At 44.9% G+C, this 20385-nt stretch overlaps 1 protein-coding gene across 1 annotated transcript in view; it reads right to left on the bottom strand.

Annotated features, from left to right (window-relative positions):
• The window catches only part of LOC144138016 (thioredoxin domain-containing protein 11-like), a 28259-nt gene that overhangs the window by 6189 nt on the left and 1685 nt on the right, over positions 1-20385 (bottom strand). The window contains exons 2-8 of the mRNA XM_077670052.1: positions 17089-17641; positions 14274-14339; positions 11837-11956; positions 8005-8181; positions 5027-5224; positions 2128-2240; positions 1803-1880 (exon numbers count right to left, since the gene is read on the bottom strand). Coding sequence (XP_077526178.1) covers positions 1803-1880; positions 2128-2240; positions 5027-5224; positions 8005-8181; positions 11837-11956; positions 14274-14339; positions 17089-17641 — 1305 coding nt within the window. The remainder of the gene's footprint in view (positions 1-1802; positions 1881-2127; positions 2241-5026; positions 5225-8004; positions 8182-11836; positions 11957-14273; positions 14340-17088; positions 17642-20385) is intronic.

Raw genomic sequence — 20385 nt, 5'->3', positions numbered from 1 at the left:
TTGCAGTTTTTGTCTCTAGATGGTGAAAACTTTATTTTACAAAAAAACAATAAGTATTCGTATTCGAAAAATATTCGAAATATATTCGATTCGATTCGAACTTTGTTTTTATTATTCGAATTCGCTTCGAAATTAAAAAATTGATATTCGCACACCCCTAATAGATAGTTTTATGTAAGTAAGGCAATGGCATACTTTATTATGTTCGTTTCTGCATGCGGGGATGGCAGAACGAGGGGGCGTGAAGGGGGGGTGGGGTCCCGCGTATTGCGAACTCGTAACAAAAAATTCGTTATAGGCGGGTTCGGCTATTTCGAACTATTGGATATATCGAACTAATCGTGGCACATATTGCAGTTCGCTATAACCGGGTTTGACTGTAGCTACTTATCACACACACACAAAAAAACAAGATGCAAAATTTTTGTGTCGGTGCCTCTTTAAGAGGAGATACTACTCGAAAGCACCTTTTTTTTTATTTTTGTAGTAAAAGCTTTGAAACTTTTGTCACAGATACTTTTTCAAAATAATAGAAAAAACAGTAGTGCTGCTCAGTTTGCAATGTGGCACAGCCACCATAGTGACAAGCAGGTGCTGCTTTAGCCAATGGGGCACTCGCTACACTACCACATGATGTAGTGTGCGATACAGACGGGTGGTAGGGCGCCTAAAAAAAAACGCATTTTTTGTATTTTTTCTTTGCGCACGCTCCTATCGGGTGCTGCTTTCAAAAGGGCTAGGACAACTTTACCTGCCTCAGTGATTACAAATGGCAGACAGTGCCGCTGCGTTGAGATACACTGAAGAAAAAGACACTGACTTCTGTGGACTTCTGCAATTTTCTGACGTCATCACAACTAACTTAGACGCATTTTTCTGTAACTGTTAGATAGAATTTCCACCTAAATTTTTACAACGGCAAACTTGAATGTTCAAAGATGATAATACAACCGAAAACGAAAAAGTTGTTTCTCCGAGAAAAAGTCAATTTGTCAACCCGGATGTACCCTTTAATATGTTTACGATGTACTGAGCTAAGCCTTTTTTTTGCAGCGATACTTGTAACCACACTGTTACAAGTTGAATGCACTGGATGCCCCTCGCTTTACTGCATAGATGAGTAGAAAAAAAAATGACCAATGCTAAATTTTCACGAAGTCCTCTCCGAAGGAAGATACTAAAGCTAAGTTCATTTACCCTTCTTTCAACGTGGGCTTTGTTCTTTCTTGCGAGAATGTTGCATCACTACGTTACAGTGGCGTAGCCTAAAATATTTTTCGGAGGGTGTACAGGTAAAAAAATATTTTAGAAAGATATCCTCTGCCAAGTCAATATCTTATTTTCATTTGCTTATCTTATTCTCATTCTTACATATGGACAATTAGAGATGAAGCAGGTAAAAAGCACGGGCAGAAAAAAGTCCATAAGGCAGGGGCGGAATGCGCCACTGATAAAATTTTGGGGACTGTTCTAACACTGAAACACATCCCCTGGCTACGCCCTTGCTATGTTGAGTCCAGTATATTAAACACCACTGCTTTCATACACAGCCTACAAGACAAGCAAGGCTTCTTGAGAATTTTATCAGCATGATAAACCTACAAATGAGCCGCTAGCTTCACCTTCTACCCGAATTCATACAATAACCCATTATTTACTCCACGTTATGACATAGAGCAAATTATGCAACATGGAGCAATCTAGCTGATTTTTATTCAATACTTCACCCATAATTTGCTCAATGTTATGACATACATGCCGTCTTTATAAGTTGAATATGTCAAAAGAAGACAGGCACTCACTTGCTTGAAAAGAACACAACAGTTGGATAACGCTCCACGGTGAACTGCCAAGGCAAGTCATTTTTGGACGCATCAATCCTGGAAGGTAAAAACGGAGCAAAATGAAGAAACATTCACCGCAAGGCCGCTGTTAAAGGATTGCTAAAAAAGGGAATTGGCACTGTAGTCAAAACAATTCGAGTCTTCAAATCATGTACGTATCTACAAAAGTTTCTTTTTTAACATGACAGTGCCGTGACGGAGAAGGTGACGGCTGTGTGAATGAGGCCTTATCCTTTTTTTGTTGTTGTGCCAGTGTGTAAATGTAATGCAACCACAAACACACCTCGCAAATAGGAGACCCTTGAATCCCCGGAAGAATTTTGCAGCCGCAAAAAAGTGGTGGTAGATGCCCTTGCAAAATCCGCACCACGAAGCATAGAAGAGCACGACGGCGTCCTGGAAAGCGGAAGACAGAAAGGGTGCATTTATTAAATTTTTATTTGTTTATTACTGCCTCAAAGGCCCCTGGAGGGGTATGACATGAGGGGTGGGCATATACAACACAAGCTTGGCAACAACAAGTAAAAAGAAGATTTTGCCTGAACTAAGACTCCACTTCATGGAAAGGCTGTGGTTCAGCATACTAATTGTTCTGAGGAGACCAAAAAAGTGAATGGAAGCCAAGCTACAATGCCGTAAACTTGGTCTTCAGCAGAACTACAGCATGAACGAACTCAGCCTTTCGGATGATGTTTTCAAATTAACACTTCGGTGATCAGAAGAGTGTGACGGTTACAAGTACACTGGGTATTCATCTAATGTGCTTCTAATGTCCATCTATTTTTTTGCTTTCATAGTGACGGCTCCTGCACAACCCTTCAAACTCCTTTCAAATATTTGAGCTAGTTGCAACACGAGGATCCCAATTACAAAATAAGATGTTTAAAAAGAATCAATACTTTAAAATATTTGGTAATTTTCATCTCAGTGTTTTGCCAGATTCTTAAGAAACAAACAGCTGAATAATGCTTACGATTTTTTTGAAACCATACTCTAAACGAGGAGTGTAATAAGGTTATGGGCCCAGCACGCTTCCACTGCGCCACTCTGGAGTGTAATAAGGACAGTTTCACACTCTTAGATCTGTTGCTCCACAAATTATTCGTATCATTATTCGTATCACACCTTGTTCGTATCATCCGCCGGCTGTACAGGTCCGTTCGTAACAGCCGAAATTTTGCCCACAGCAAACAATGCAATTTCGCCAGGACTTCTCAGAAATTTGTATCATCCCGAAATTCTTATCACCCAGAATCGTATCATCGAGATTACACTGCATTTATAAGCTACGAACAAAAAAAAATGTCCCCTTTTTCGTTTATTTTGGTTGCAAGAGCAAAAGGAAGCCGTGTGGTTAGCCACGCCAAGTACCGTATTTACCCGTATAATGAACCCACTCGTGTAATGAACCCTCCCCCCACTTTTATTCTTGAGAATTAACTTTTTTGTCACTTTGAATAAAAAATGCAGTGGGGATGTTTTTATTTCAGCATGGTTGCCGATGCTGTAGACGATCGCAGTAACTTGATGTGACGCCACAGTCTGCGCAGAAATGCTAAAAAAGCATTCCAACAAAAAGAAATCCTAACAGCAGCCGGAGATGTGAGTGGGAATGCTGTGGCTCACAATTTAAAAATTGTGCGCTTGCGGTGCGCCACCTGCTGAACAGAAAACAAACCTTCCGCTATAAAAATGTTGTGGCGTGCGAACAAAGCGCAAAACGTACTCTGCACTCCTTCCCCGCTCTTTGCCGTTCAGGTTGGTTTTAACGGCATGTGAACAAAGCGCTAAACGTACTCTGCACTCCCCTGCTCTTGCTTTTCCGCGACTTCACCATGATACTCCGTGTTGTTGTTGTTCAGCTGTGTTCCGACCTTTTTTTTGTGCTCCTGGTGCGCGCCGCACGATGGGCCAGTACATGAGCTGCACAAACGGTTTTAAACTGAAGGTGGTGGAGCAGGCGTTGATGCACGTGTAATCCGCGCGGCTGGGCGGCACTTGTGTTGACCCACTGCGTGCACGGTTGTGTGCGTTGTTTGTACCGCCTTTATAGTTGCCTGGTCACGCCTTGTGTTTTTTCTACTTTTCTTTCTCTCATTTTCTCCTTTAATATGTACCGCCGTCCTTTCTTTCCCTTTCATTTCCCGTATCCCCTCCCCCCTGAGTAGGGTAGCCAACCGGACAGTATTCTGGTTAACCTCCCTGCCTTTCCTGTACTATTCCTTCCTTCCTTCCTACTATGGGAGAAAACAAGCTTTGTGGTCGGTGAACAAGGATCGCCGTGTGTTTCGTGGGCCCAAAAAAGGGAAGTTTGCGGGTGTGAGAAAAGAAGTTTTGGAGTGCCTTGACGGCACGGAAGACAGTGCGCTGTGGGCCGACTACGAATGTGAAGCCGCAAGCGACTTCAGTGAGGAAAGCTCCATGGCAAGTAGGGGGCCACTGGCATGTTCAGAATAAAGAAGAAATTCCATTACATAATCCCCCAGGTGTTTTTACGAAGATGGTAAGGCTCTGACGGCACTTCTCTTAGCAACTTTATTATGTGGAATTTTAACTTTTAAAAATCTGTTGCAATTTTTTTCCCGCATAATGAACCCTCCCCCCAGATTCATGCCGTATTTTCTGCAAAAAAGTGGGTTCATCACGCGAGTAAATCTGGTAAGTGAAAAAACTACCACCTCCCCTCGCGGGAACCCCTGTGTAGATGCGACGCATAGGGGGTTCACGTTGCAGCGTTGGACAGCGGAGGAACGGCGCTGGAACGATGGAGCGGAGCGGCGCAGGCACCGCGTTTTATAGTGCGCATAACGGTGAGGGGACGCGCCGGCGCCAATGCGTCTGCTGCGGCTATGACGCAACACAATCCACTTCAATCCAATCCAATCAAATCCAATCCAATGCCCCTCGCGAGAGAGTGCTCGCCATCGCAGAGGAGAGGGGGTGAGCGGCGGAGAGCGAAGCTGGTGCGGCGAGGAGAATGGGGGAGGGGCGGACGCCGACAACAACGACGCCGACGCCAGATGGAGGGACAAGGCGGGTGAATGAGATGCAGTCGCATCTAAAATATACTAGCTGCTATGGTGACACCCACGGAGGCACGCGATAACTGCGCCAGATTCTCGTCTAGTTTATATTGCTATGAAACTGTACGGATTTTACCACTCGCCTAACGCCAAACCCACCTGCGTTGTGTCGAGCATGAGTCTCCTGAACGCCTTTCCGCTGAGCTCGGCAACGAGGCCGTTGCCCCGGTCGCGGGTGATCGAGTCAGGCCCCACTGAGTTGAGGTGGCGCTCCATGCTCTTCTCGGTGAAGTCGACGACCAGCTTCTTGATCGTCGGCATGGTCACGGGACCACGAAGCACGTACTGGGCTTCGCTCTGGGTTTGAGAGATAAAAGGAAAACCGCATGTTCTTCGCATTTTCATTTATCCCACTTAACACCAATGCACCCATGCACTCATTCATTTGTAATGCACCTCAACCGTGCTCCAATATCTTAAAAATGTGTACACTACTTGTCTCTAAGCATTTCACTCTCATAAGAACAGTCATCTACAAGTATGCGCAGCACCTAAATTTCAACGTGGAATGAATGACCGCAATCAAACGAATGCTGAACTGGCTTCTTCTGTTTACCTGAGAGATAGTTTGACAGTTTTACGCTCATATGAAATACTTGCCTGTGGTTATGATGCTATGGTGCAAACAGAACAAAAAAATAACTCACTTATTCGTTCCAACTATTTCCAAACATGACGGCTGGTTTCTCTAAAACTGCACCGATGTTGGCCCGTTAAGGAGGGACGCGGGGATCGGGTCGTGGAAATCACCTGAAAACTGCCTGCTTTGGCTTCCAAAACTCTTATGCGACGCTGTATAAAAACAGCCTCTAAAGGCACTAAAAAAAATATTTTGTCAGTGGAGGTGGAAGCAAAACCGATCGCGACGACCGAAAAAAAAAAAAAAAAAAAAAACATTTTCGCGACGCCACATCAGATCAAGGGGCAAAAGCCCAAGAGGTCATTCTCTAGCAAGGACAGCAAGGACTATGGGTCCGGTGCCTTTTGAGGGACATCAACTGTTCCGTAAGCTTTGAGAGCCGTTTTCTCAAAAGTGCGTTTGAGGCATTCCCTGTTGCTCGTGGAGAGGACACCCCCGCACCCACTGGAGAGATTTTGTTCCTGTCTGTTGTTTTGAATCATTGAAGTGTTCCGCAGGGTATGACATTTCCTGATTTTCAATTTAGGGCATTGTTATTATTTTTTATTTAATATTTAGTAACACACTCTTCAGACAACGTATTTGCCAATACAGTCCAGCCCACTTAAAACAAACACATCGGGTAGTGTAAAGCAGTTCATTATATTTGTTTTTTGGTACGCCTAACACAAAATATCTCTATACAAATGGTAATGGCAAACGAAGGTTTGTTCTTCATAGCCGGGATTTTGTTTAAACTGGGTTCGCTATAAATGGGCTGTACTTTACTTCACGTACAACTTGTACGCATATACGTATACATCCATGTATGCCCCTACTTTCATTTCAAAACTAAACGCTACAGGTAACAGCCAACCAAGCACACATCACAAGTACACAAAATAAGAAACAAAATAAGAAAACTCCAGTCACAAAAGTGGACTGTTTCGACCTTAGTACCCTTTCTGCTTCTGACACAGTGGATAAATGGGGAGGCAACTACCGTATTTACCCGATTCTAACGCGCCCCCGATTCTAACGCGCACCCGATTTTCCTGGCAAAAAAAGCGAAAAAACTTGCTCCTCCGATTGTACCACGCACGGGACTTTGTGAACCAGACAAACGAATGCGAGAGAAACGGGCGATTTATTTCCCAAAGTAATCTCACTCATCTCGTCCACAACATCCCGTCCTCGGTGCCTTCAAGCGCGTTCGCGATGCCACACTTCTGAGCGAACGTTCAACCATGGTCTATGGGATCGTGGCCCACGCCTCGCATGCCCATCCAGAGAGCTTCTCCAGAGGTGCACGCTTCAGCCGACCGCTCGTTTTGAACGTGTGGGAGCTGCTGCTGCCATTGCTGTTATCAAGCGCGCAAGCGAAACGATTTGACGATTTATTTATTTATTTATTTATTTATATACCTTAAAAGCCCAGAGGGCATTACATAAGGGGGGATACAAAAACCGGGTACAACATTGTCAACTGTACATTTGGTGAGGGAACTGGGACAAAGTGGTGAGTCAAAACAGCATGTAACAAACTTGAAAAGAAGCGAGCGCATTGTCAACACGCGTAATACACGAAAAGAATCGCTACATATCTTCACCGGATTCTAAATAAGACAATAAAGCAGACTTGAAACGCGATGGATCTGTGAGGGAGACTATGGCTGAAGGTAGGGAATTCCATTCGTTTATACACAAAGAAAGGGGTGACAACTGGTATTTGTTAGTGCGCGCAAATATTGGTTTAATCTTATGCGCATGGTCGATTCGAGCAGATACGTAAGGAGCAGGGTGAATGAAACTTCGGGAAAACGTTGTGTCACTATTATACAACGAGTGAAAAAAGGAAAGGCGAGACAACTTTCTGCGCATGGCAAGAGAAGGAAGGTTCAAATTATGCTTTAGTAATGAGACGCTTTCATAACTAGAGTAACAAGAACAGATGAACCTGGCTGCTTTATTTTGTACTGATTCCAGCATGTCAGTCAATATTGCCGTATGAGGGTGCCAGATAGTTGACGCGTACTCCAAGGAAGGCCTGATCAAAGCTTTATACGCCTGAAGTTTAGTGTCTGCGTTTGCGCACTTAAGACGACGCTTCAGGAGACCGAGTTTTTTAAAGGATTTATTAGTAATGTACTCAAGATGAGTGTTCCATGTTAAATCATAGCTTAGCTTGTGTGAACGCCGATAGAAAAGCCTATAGGCTTGCTGCGTCTGAAAAATCGTTGCTAAAAGCTTTGGCGCCATCTTGAGATGGCGATGGGTGGGACGAAATTTCCGCTGTTTCGGCAGTTTCGGTTTTGTATCCGATTCTAACGCGCATGCGATTTTTCGGCCTATTTTTTCGGAAAAAAAGTGCGCGTTAGAATTGGGTAAATACGGTAAACGCAGTTAAAAACTGCAAAAGTCTCAACAGGGACCAACAGGGTGGGAGACAGTACTGCACCTTGGTGGCGTAGAGGACGGCCGTGGGCATGCGGTCCGCCAGGAGTCTCGGAGGTGCAAACTCCGAGTGGCGGCCATCGAGGGCAACGAAGCGCACCGTGCTGTTTGTCCGGCAGCCGAGGCCCGAGAAGCGGCCCTTCAGCTCGCACGAGTGGTAGTCCTGGGAGATCTGCTGGAGCTGAAAGAAAAAACAAAAAACATTTCCCCCCTTGTTTAGGGCCGTCTTGCATGTTTACAGTTGCATGTTTACAAAGCCATGTCCCTCAATAAACTTTGGTGCTTGAAATAGGCACTCAAAATGGTTCCTTGCCACTGGTGCCACCAAAGCTTAATGAGCTGTAAAATGAGTCCCAAGCAGTGCATCAAAAACTGATTCTCTTACTGCATTCACCAGTGTTCATAGTGTTGGAAAATGTAAAGATTACAGTTTTATGACCAACAGTGTTTTGTCTATTGTTCCTCCAAAAATGGTTAATTATCTCTGATTATCTTGGGAACTAATTAACCAACTGAAAAAATAATGCCATATTTGAAATCAGTGGGAAAAAAGCAGCAGGACTGACAAGTTTCACACAGTGCTCTTAAAGTTAAAAAAGCTTTTTAAGAGCAGTGTCCCTTCTTAAACACTGCAAACACCTCTTACGTTAACAGTAGTAAGTTAGTTTTCTTTTCACTTAAAAAGGGCATGAAAAAAAAAATACAACTTCGTCCAATTTTAAAGAACTTGGTTTTAGTAACTCCTTTGGCAAAATACCTGTGTTTAGTGCATTTAGGGCATTTAGTGCATTTGGCAAAACATCCGCACCGTACCTTGTCCAGACCCTACACATCAATGTAAAACTGCAGTCGTCAGATAGGAAGCACGTTTTGTTTATAAATACAGCGCGAAGTAAAAAATGGCAGCATCTCCACTCCTTGGATGACGGCGAGGGTGCGGAGTACGGGGACTCAAAATGACATCCGATTTGAGCCGTGAGTTGCACCTTGATTATTCCCTAAATCGCTTGATGGTGGTGTGCACATGGATGGACACGGACGGACAATGGGAGGTCCTAAAGCACTCCGCACCATTACAGGCGAGGGAATAAGCCGTTTAACTCTCGGGTACTAACTCATGATCGTAGCCCAGTGGGTAAGACGTCTGACACTAACTCTGTCTGGTCTACCAGACACAGGCTCGAATCCTGCCGGTGCCTGTGTGATATTTTGAGATTGTAAATGCTAGGCGCACAGATGTGGACGGACATTGTGAGGTCCTAAGGTACTCCGCACATAAATCGAACCTACTGGGCAACACCTGTCGTAGTTCAAGGCGTCTGAATGGGAGCGTCTTCATCAGAACTAAATTCTGACGAATCCACGTCATTGGTGGAGTCATCACTACTGCTGGGGTAACAAAAATCAACAGCAGCAGCTGCCAAACTCCCTGCCACAGCTGTCCGCTTTTGTGGAGCGCACCGTGAAGCGGATGCCAATTTCGCACACCTCGTCGTTATCACGGGTTCAAATTTCATTGAAGAAGGGCTTGCGTTGGGCTAGTTGGTATTCCATAACGTTCATCTTAAGCGCAGAAAAAAAAAAAAACAGGGACACAGTAGACAAGGACAAGCGCTTGTCTTTGTCTACTGTGTCCGTTTTTTTTTTCTGCGCTTAAGATGAACGTTCAAATTTCACTCTCGACACCGTTTCCGCACGCGAAATGTCAACAAAACATAATAAAATCGAAAAAGGAGTTGTCAAGAAATACGCCCGATGGCGTTAGTTGACTGCCAGGCTCCGTTTTTAGCTTTCGCGAGACATTTGAAATCATCGGAACTCCACGTCCGATGGCTTATGGCGCCGTAAGGAAAGAGTAAAATTAGGGGTGTGCGAATGCCGAATAGTAACTTTCGAATCGAATATCGAATCGAATTCGGGAAAAAAAGCCGCACATCGAATCGAATATCGAATATCAATTTTGTTTTTACAGGCCTCGATTTTTTATAGGTTTCTGTGCAAAAGCAGAAGCTACTTCGCATGTTCGGGAGACATGACATTCTTTTTCAACCTGGAGAACGCACTTTTCAACTCACATTGGCGGTACTCCAGGAATCCGGAGCAGGCACAATACGCATTTTGAAAAAAAAAAAAAAAAAAAAACGACTTGCTTTGGGGTTGCTGTACTGCAATCATAGGCAACGACTATACAGAGCCTCGTAACTTAGAAGCGAGCACTTTGCGGGCATGAGCAATAGGACACGAAAGCAATCATGGACCACGATAAGGCACTTCTTCGGATGCACATAAGCAGCGTGAAGCGTGAATATGTAGATGAAGGAAAGCTCGCGCTACAGTCGCCGTGGGGGGCAAGCCTGCGCTATCCACTGTGGTCTAAAAAACAAGTAAACAAGCAGTAACCATACACCAACTGCACTAAAAACAGCCAGAACCGCTTTTCATTTTAAATTAACCGAAGCGCTGTCAAAACGGCGGCGGTCTTTATCGGAAGCTGCCCTAATATGTGAACACCCGGTCGCACGATTCAAAATGGCGGCCAGAGCCGACGGCAACGGCTCGAAAAAAAGGTCTTATCGACGCAATCGCAGATTACTCCGTGAAGCAGGATAAGATTTACGGCCTCTGCAAGGCACGCTCGTCGAAAGCGCGATTAGGATGAAACTTGCCGAGTAGACGGTGTAGCAGCAGTGCATTAGCGTGCGCATACATCTCTCGCTTTCGCAAAGCCAGGGAATGGTCGGAAACTCCACTCGACTATTCGAAAAATCTAAGAGTAGATATTCGATTCGCGAATCGAATTATTTGGGGAGGTACTATTCGATTCGTATTCGAATATTCGAGTATTCACACACCCCTAAGTAAAATGGTTTTCATTTAGTGGGACACTAAAGATAACTTGTTAAAGTTGCATTAATGGCAGCCTGCATAGTTTAACCCATCTAATAATCTGCTACTCAGCTACCCAGCAGAAGTCCTTGGTTCCCGTGACGGGTCGTAGAGGAGAAAATGTCACGCTGCATTAATGGCCGCTGCACCGACCACTGCGACGACATCACACTGATTTGCAATGTGTTTACATCCTGTTTGAGGCATCGAAATCATGATTTGCCCTTATTTCCTGGTTAATATCGCCCAACCTTTCATCTGTTTCTGCCCACGTTTCATAGGTCAAACATGATATCAATCTATGAGATTTAGCCCAGATACCAGCGGTGTGTCATCATAGCTGACAGTGAATTGGTGGGAAGGATGGTGCAATGGATGAGACCTTTTTGAATGCGTCCTTCTCACTAAAAATTTTGTAAATTGGCCTAAAAAATTCAGAACATGGCCTACATATCCTGGTCTTCATTCAGGTAAGGCAATTACGCGGTCTTCACAGGTTGTTGTAATTGCTGCATTTAGTGTCAATAATGTCAATGCAATGGCAAATAGGTCCAGTATATACACCTTCTCTGCAATACATAAATGAACATGCCTTTTTTCTGTCCAGGCAACACCACTACTTTTTTCTCCAAGACACCGAGAAAAAAAGACATTGCCCTGAGTCAATTCCCGTGTACTTCACACCCAATTATCTCTTATTCCATGCGAGTTATCCCACAGCCTGTACCAATATTCCGTACTGATAATCCGGTATCCCATTTCCCACATCAATTATCTATCACCCTGAACCAATTACCCTGTATCCCATACCCATAATCGGCCGTCCCGTTCTGATCCTCCTCTATACCACACCAATGATCTCTCATTCCATACCGTTTATCCCATATCCTGTACCAATTATGCCACACTGATAACCTCATATCAGTAATCCTGCACCACTTATCCCGCACCTGGTGGTATTCGGGGCTCCCGTGCTCCATGTAGACGACCAGCGCGTTCTGGTTCTCCACCAGTGACGACAGCCTCTTGCTCTTCACACCAGATGGCGACACCCAGTGGAGGGTGCGGGCCTGAGCAGAAGAAACAAACAGAGCACATTCACCGACACAACTCTCAAATGCAATTCAAACTTAATTCAACTTGGAGTTTTGGGTGCCAAAGTCATATCAGAGCTATGAGGTATGACAGCGTGCAGGGTTAAAAACTACCGTATGTTTGCGCACATAACCCACACCAAAAATGAGAAAATTTCAGTGGCAAAGTAGGGGTGTGGATAATACGCGGGGTTTATCCTTTAGTCCAGCTTCACGGCAATGCATGTCGTGCCGTGAAACTTGTACGCAGTAACACTGACTAAGCCTTCCATCGCAGTAATTGCACAAAAATAGAAGGACAAGGAAGAAAAAAAAAGGACGAGCGCACTCTAACGACTGAGTTTTATTAGTGAATTGTGACGCTTGCCTTGCAGTCGGTGTATTCTGCTTGCTAAATATACACTTTTTCTGCATACATGTGATGTGTTGCTTGAGCACTAGCTTTGGTGAGGCCTTTCCAGTATCTGATGTGCGGGCAATATGCAAGGATTTTTTTTTTTCATTTCTGGCAGGCTGAAAGTGGGGGTGCTGATTATATGCAGGGACGGGTTATACGCACAAAAATACGGTACTTGATGCCACTCGGGAGTCTTTCACCTTAGTGATGGTCGTAGCCGTTAACACGTTACGGCAAAGATAAGATAGCTCACGTGGCCAGCACTCTCCATGTACAAACACGGCAATGAGTTTTAAAAATTGGTGCCAAACAGTAAAAACGCAACACCTTCTGGGATGTGCCATCATGTGTTCATATCTCTGTGAACTATCCTCCTAATTTCAAGGTTTTGCTCATCATTGTTCCAGCATTTCTTCCTGTAAACTCAGGAACCAGTTACAGTGTGCGTCAAAAATCATTGCTGGTAACATCGCTCCATCTGTTCGAAAGAGCTGCGTCCATTAATGCTTTTATTTTTTTTGCACACGTGAGTGTGGATTGGTCACGTCACGTGTGCATTGGAGGTAATCGGAGCTATTATTTTCAAATATTATTATCCCAGTTATTCTGCACTGATATTCCCATTCTGCCAGACTATGGTTCATTATACACAGAACAAGTGGCAACTGCCTCCTCAGTTTCAAAGTTTGAGCAAGTCATCACTTCTGCCAGGTGGTCATAACTTTGTGCATAGAGCAAGTATACAAGTAATGCCCAAATTTTATTGCAATTTTTACATTTTAGTGAAACAGGCCAAGGTGCATTGTAGAGATATGACTGAAAAAATAACTAGGAAAAGAAGAACACGCTGGCATGCCCTGTTCAGAACACGCACACAGATAGGCCAACAAGCGTGTAGGCTTAATGCAAGCTGGTATCTCTTCTCCACAAACATTTTTTGTTTGTCACTCTTGTAAAAAAAAACAACAACAACAAAAAAAAAAACAGCTGCAGAAACTGAGAATCTAGCCCATAAAGCTTGTTTTCAATTCAGCAATGAAGTGCGATTCAAAAATGAGCAGCGCTGACGTCTGAAAAGCCTGAAAAAAAAGTGTTCCCTCTCGTAATTAATAAAATTACCCACCGCGGTGGCTCAGTGGCTAAGGCGTTGCACTGCTGAGCACGAGGCCACGGGTTCGATTCCCGGCTGCGGTGGCCGCTTTTGTGATAGAGGCGAAAAGCAAAAACGCCCGTGTGTACGAGATTTCGGCGCACGTTAAAGATCCCCAGGTGGTCAAAATTAATCCGAAGCCCTCCACTATGGCGCACCTCATCGCCTGCGTTGCGTCGGCACGTTAAACCCTATAATCAATCAATCAATTAATAAAATGGCAGAATTAATGCAGACACAAAACAAGTGCAGAAAAATGTAGAACTTGGCATGCACATTGTCGAATTCGTCTGCCACACCATGAGGTACTGTGTTTGCACAATTCTAACAAACCCTTGATTGTAACGCACAAGTAAGTTTGCTCATGAAAATCCAAAAAAAGATTTAATCTAATTTACTCATGAAAATCTGAAAAAAGATTTAATCTAAAAAATAACTTAGAAATAAATATTTGCAACCGCTGGATAAGGTATGCCCAATGGAAGATAAGTACGGCAAAATTTACTCGCGTGTCGTCGATGGATTGTCTCCGATTGGATTGGGTTGGATTGTGGGAGGAGTTTGTGTCTATGGTGATGCTGCTGGATGCTTTGAAGCTGATTTCAGGTTTGCGCCCAGTTGTGACACGGACACAAGTTTGAAGGCTACTTTTAGCAAAAAAGTGTCCGCGTTAGAGTCATGCAAACACGGCATGCAACCAAGGGATGTGTTCCCCGCTTGGCAAACAGACAGAGCACGTTACACACCTCCTGAGCCTTGTTGAATATCCAGTCAAGGACGGTCTTGTAGTCTGTTTTCTCGTCATCATAACCCTGCAAAAACAAAGATAGAGAGAGAGAGAGATAAACTTTATTTTGAAACCTGTGTCCAAAGAACTGCTCGGCTTCTTGGTTGGGTTAGAGGGACTATATAGTCCTGGCTATAGTCCTGGCAGTCTATAGTCCTGGCGTGTTTTTAATGTGGTTCACAAGCGTGGTCCAATAGAGCTCCTCAAATGTGCTTGGTTCACTCCACCGCAAAAAAGCGTATATAGTCCACAAACAACTGCAGCCTTGCCATAAACTTCCTCATACAAAGGACTTAACACCTTTCTGTTCGAAAAAAGTTGCTGTGAAACTCCCGGCGTAGACTACATGTGCAGCCAGGCTTTACATCAAAGGCACTCTTCCCAACAAAACTGCAAACATTAACATGTCACGGTCAATTACGTTTCTACGCTCAGACACACTTTCACGATCAAACATTCTCACAAAACTTTTTCTTCATTTTGATTCGTTCTCACTGCCAATCCTGCAGAACGGTACGTGCCATCTGTGTGTTCGGTTTACGAACAGTAAACCGTTTACAGTTGAACCCCTTTATAAGAGACACGTACCGGGGAGCAGTTTCTGTCTCTTATATGAGATGTCTCTTATAAGCAGGGAACCATGTTTTCACTTACTAATCAGACCCTAGTTCAATGTGGGCACCGTATGACTAAAATAAGCTCAAAAGAACGCTACAGCATGTTTCAAAAGATTCATTCTAATTAATTTTTGGCCTGAGAATTTATGAAACTTTGCTTCATGACTGTATTTACACTGTATTTTACAACCGATTCTGCAAGCTTTTTTTTCTTTCCTCGTTTGTGGAAGATGAATCGTACATGTTGAGTTCACAAGCCTGATGAATAGGCAGAGCACACAGCTTCTTCCGCTGTGTGCTCAGGCTATTCATTATGCTTGCAGGATTCAACATCTGCTATGCTACTTGATTGGGAGCTACGTGAGTGGGAGAGCCCGCATGTGCGATCGCGCTCCATCCAATGGATGGCAGTAAGCTTCAACCACTTCTGTCAGTTGCATTTCCATTGGCAGGACTTCCCATTGTCATTTCATAGCTGACTGAACCACTTTGTGTTTGCTGAAGTTATAATAAATAGCGACTGCAGGTGTCTGTCGTCCACCTGCGTTTCCCACAATGGAAGCAACTGCAACTAGTGACTGGTGGCACTGCATCTGAAGTTAAAATGTCTGTTACAAGCGAGATTATTGATTAAACTTAAAGGATGACTTGTCCCTTATAACCAATCTTCTACATCCAATGTCTGATATAAAAGAGGTCGATTTAATAGGAAAGATAGGGCAGCCAACCATGTGGGTGAATAGTGTCTCTTATACCCATTTGTCTCTTACATCAGTGTCTCTTATAACGCGGTTCAACTGTATTTGGAACTTTCTCCCTTTCTCATACACAAACACACGCTTGTAGTGAATCATTATTTAAAGAGAATTTCCAGGCTGGACGGCAAACAGCACAAAACCATGCTAGTCTTTTGTACCATCCCAACCACAAAGAAAATTAAAAAATAAGAACTGAGGACAACTGCTGAAGGTTAACGAGTGTTTTCTTTTAGTTTTCTTTTCTTGGGGAATCCTCAGGAAATTATTTGGAAAGCCTTCAGGGAATCCTTTTGGGAAGAGTGAACAGTGGGGGTCTTCAATTTACAGCCTCCGACTCATTGTAAACTCTCCGAGAAGCAATCCGGCATTCGTTTTTCTCATATATTCCTGCGGCGTTAAGAACTTTTGGACTATCCACAGCGAGTGTGAAATTGTGAATAAAATAGCCCCAATATTTTATGACAGCAACAAGCTCAACCACATCCATGCCCCAGCCCTGTGGAGTAATAGAAGCCAAGAGGGGAGGCGTCGCTTCCCAGGGCGGCCAGATAACGTCACAAGCGCTTGGCTGAAGTTATTCTTGTGGCATCTACCTCAGGAGAAGAAACTGCATGGCCACTGAGATTGGCATTTCACTGTGCAGTTTGGGAATGAAGTGTGGCGGATATCATTTCGTCCATCAGGTGCCGCTACCCTCTTCTTCGCTGTAGCAGCTACTAAGCTTCATACTCCACGTTTGTTTTTGCTGTGACATGATCTGGGAGCTCGCTTGCAAATGTCACAATGGGCCGCTTCGCCTCCTATATATGATCATTAGCCTATCTGCGCCTACTGCGGGGCAAAGGCCTCCCCCATGAATTTCCAATTACCCCAGTCCTGTGCCAACTGTGACCAATTTATCCCCGCAAACTTCTTGATCTCATCTGCCCATCTAACATTCTGCCGCCCCCTGCCACACTTGACTTCTCTAGGGATCCACTCTGTTCCCCTTAACGACCAACGGTTATCTTGCCTTCGCATTACATGCCCTGCTCACGTCCATTTCTTCTACTTAATTTCTGATTAGTTCTTAACACGCATCTGTTCCCTGACCCACTTCGCTCCCTTCTTGTCCCTTAAAGTTACACCTATCATCTTCCGCTACACTACCCGCTGAGTCATCCTCAATTTAAGCTGAACCCTTTTAGTGAGCCCCCAGCTTTCTGTCCCGTAGGTGAGTACTGGTAATATGCAGCTGTCGTACACTTTCTTCTTCAGGCAAAATGATAGGCTGCCATTCGTTATCTACGGATGCCTGTTGAATGCACTCCACCACATTCTTATCCTCCTAATTATCCTCCTATCCTCATCCTCCTAGTATATATGTTCTTGCTCTATGCCCAGCCCTACCGCTCCTCACCAGAGACATGTTCCACGTGAAGAGCGTAACCGAGTGCTCGAGACCGATGTCCTCCATCGCACGCCGGTCCACGACAACCGCAAACCCCACGTCCCGCCAGGGGTCGCGGCTCAGCGACTGCGTCGCAAACGCGTAGAAGCTCTGGTACGCTGCGCCCCACGGATGGTCGACGGCGCCGACCACAACGGCCGTGTGGCGCCGCACCAGTTCGCCGAGGACCTCCGCGCTTGTCACGCGCACGAGCGGCGTCGCGACGCGCCGCACGAAGCCTTCAAGCGTCCGTGCTGTGGGCGTAACATTGACGGGGAGCACGATGTCGCCGACACCGCGCACGCTCGCCACGACGATGGGGAAAAAGGAGGGGGAGAAGCGGCGGCGGCACTCGCCCCGCGGCCACCAGCAGTTGACGGCGCCGAATGCCACCTGCCCTCGGAAACGGTAGGCGAGGTATTCGAAGGCGTCCCGGGCGCGCGCACTCGCGGCGTCCCACGGCGCGTAGTAGAGCACCAGGGAAACGTCGTATTCATGGATGCGATGGCGGTTGATGTGGCCCCTGTGCAGAAAGAGAGGTACAGGTTACATTTTTTACAAAAAAAGAACATCAGCAAAATAAAAAAATTAAAGCTGTTCCACTCAATGTGAAAGCTGTCGTAAGTGCAGAGCAGTGATTCTACATAATGGGCTGTGGCGCCGTTATCCGCTCACTCTTACCACCCATCACGCTCTTCGCCACCCTGTCTCAGTCTTCTCCTGATGAATTTAACTGGAATTTGTCCAACGCATTTCAAATTTCCCACCTTCACTGTGCTAGTGCGCCCCCTGCCTGAAACTGCGCTAGCGGGAGTTCTGTTCGTTTTGTGCTTGCTGTTGCTCCAGCACGTGCCGGCGTTGCAGTACCACTTTTTTTTCTTACTATCGTAAAAACCAACCCAACGAGCGTTCCTAACTAAATGAACATGGGCGCTGCCAGTTAGCTACATATATTTCGCCTCAAATGTGTCTCCAGTTTTTTTTGCGCTAAACAACGGGGAGATGTATGACAAGCGCCAGCGGTTCACGAGTTTCGTACATTTACAACTATTAAACCACTTGGCTTTTGAAGCCTCCCTGGAACGCCGCAACGATGAAACGCCATGCGGCTCTATTTGGGTCCAGCGAGCGAGCTACGGTGACAAGGCGAGCCCCTAAACTGCTCTGCACTTAAAATTAATATCACTGTGGATAATACTGGCAGAGATTGCGAAAGCACCTATGAACTCATTAAAGGCCCACTGCACCGACAATTTTGACCTCTTAAAAACGGATATAAGTAGACCTACTTAAAGAGACGGAGGAATTTATTTATGGAACAGCTCACCGTGGAGAAAGCATTTTCTAGTTTCATCTGTGAATGTGCTGTTCCGTTAATTAGTGGAGGTCTATAAAGCCGTCGTTTAGTTTTAAACCTTGGAAGTAGGGACATCACCAGGCATTCACTATCTCCCTCGGAAGCTACTGCAGCAACTCTGCTCAGGCAAAGTTCATCCCGTATAAGCATGCCCGCAAGCCAATATATACGAACCGGCAAATGTGCATGTGTACGGTACCAGATAACATCAGCGGAATAGCAAGGTACAAGAGAAATGGGGCTTAAAAACATATTTTCCTGGCAAGGAAAAATTTACCATCACTTCCTAAAGAAAGGTGAGGGAAGCGCGAAAGCTAAAAGTGCGTCCCAACTCTGTTGGAAGTGCGCCCAATCAATCGTCAGACATTCAAGGATACCAATCACAAACGAAGAGCAAACCCACGCGATGATTTTCCATGCAGTAAGTGAACACTTCTCCAAACGATCTAAATGTGTACTGATACGTGGTTTATGAGATAATGCAGTGTCTAGAGTGCCGTCCGACGACATTACAATATATAACACTAGGCAAGCGCAGGCCGAAGCGCCTGCAGTTGTAGTGTAGAGGATCCGTCTTAGCTTCTTGATCCCAGTAGGTCGGTGGTTCGAGACCGGCTTTCGTTGGTTGTACTATTTTTTTTGCTTAACTTTTAAATTGAACTATAATTTTCATGGCTTGGGTTAGTTTTGGTGCTTTAAATTATTTCTTTGTGTGCGTTAGGTTATCTTATATTGTGTTTAGGATAGGTTGCTTAGCTTTACTTTGCCTAGAGCGAAGCAGTGCCATACGCGGCATTTTTGTCACAAAACGCCAGTGGGCATCGATACAGTGGAGTGCTTATGATACCGTCTGACGGCACTCCAGACACGGCCATAAGATAAAGGTATACTATTGTACTCCTTCTTGATGATCGATGTGTGTAGCCTTACCTAGAACTGTTCCTTCGTCGTGACTTCCAAGTAACAGTTTTGACACAATCAAAGTCCGGTTTTACGCCCACGCCATGTGTCCAGAGAGATCTTATAAGAGCTTTTCAGTCGACCAACCAGTCTATCGGGAAATGCACTCTTTTTTTCTGACAGAACGCCTTTGGTCCAAATAAAAATGCTTTTGCTTCGAAAGACATTTAAATTGGCTGCAAAAACCCATAAATAGATTTATACACTTGCGACTTGAACGTGCCAAAGTGATTGCACATGTTTCCAACTGATTGATTGATTGATTGTAGGGTTTAACGCGCCGACGCAACGCAAGCAATGAGGCGCGCAGTAGTGGAGGGTTTTGGATTGATTTTGACCACCTGGGGATTTTTAACATGCGCCGAAATTTTGTATACACGGGCGTTTTTGTTTTTCGCCTCCATCAGACAGGCGTCTGCCGTGGCTGGGAATCGAACCCGCGTCCTTGTGCTCGGCAGCACAACGCCTTAGCCACAGTGGAGGGTACATGTTTGCATCTAACAGTGATATTCCGTGCAGAGAATTTTCCCTTTTTTGGGGGAAATTTTTGGCTGTAATTTTTGCCAAAAGGGAAGAAGGGAATCTTTAATTGATTCAGGGAATTTTAGGAGTTGTGGAGTAAAAAATAAAAATATGTCAGTAAACTGGACTTCGCATCATTTATTGCTTTGTTGTGTTTTTTTTTTTTTTTTCCCCTTAACAGATTCTTGGACTTGTGTTCAAATTTTCACAGATGTGTTACCGCACGCCGCAAGCATCCAAAACTGCTTCCAATCCAGTTCATAAAACACGAGGGAGCATAGAGGAAAGATTACTCTGCGAGAACAAGCTAGTAAAGCGTGATGCGGCGCCAGCAGTCGAAGGGCTGAAGCCTGTTCGCACGTATTCTAGCACAATATACAAAAAGGTATTTCAGGTGTGCCTTAGTCCGCGTGCTACCAGTCAACAAG

This window comes from Haemaphysalis longicornis, unplaced genomic scaffold, assembly GCF_048455015.1.
Source record: "Haemaphysalis longicornis isolate Haplotype H1 unplaced genomic scaffold, Haemaphysalis longicornis Haplotype H1 scaffold_5, whole genome shotgun sequence".
NCBI classification, from domain to species: Eukaryota; Metazoa; Arthropoda; class Arachnida; order Ixodida; family Ixodidae; genus Haemaphysalis; species Haemaphysalis longicornis.
This window is presented reverse-complemented; position numbering and strand designations above follow the sequence as displayed.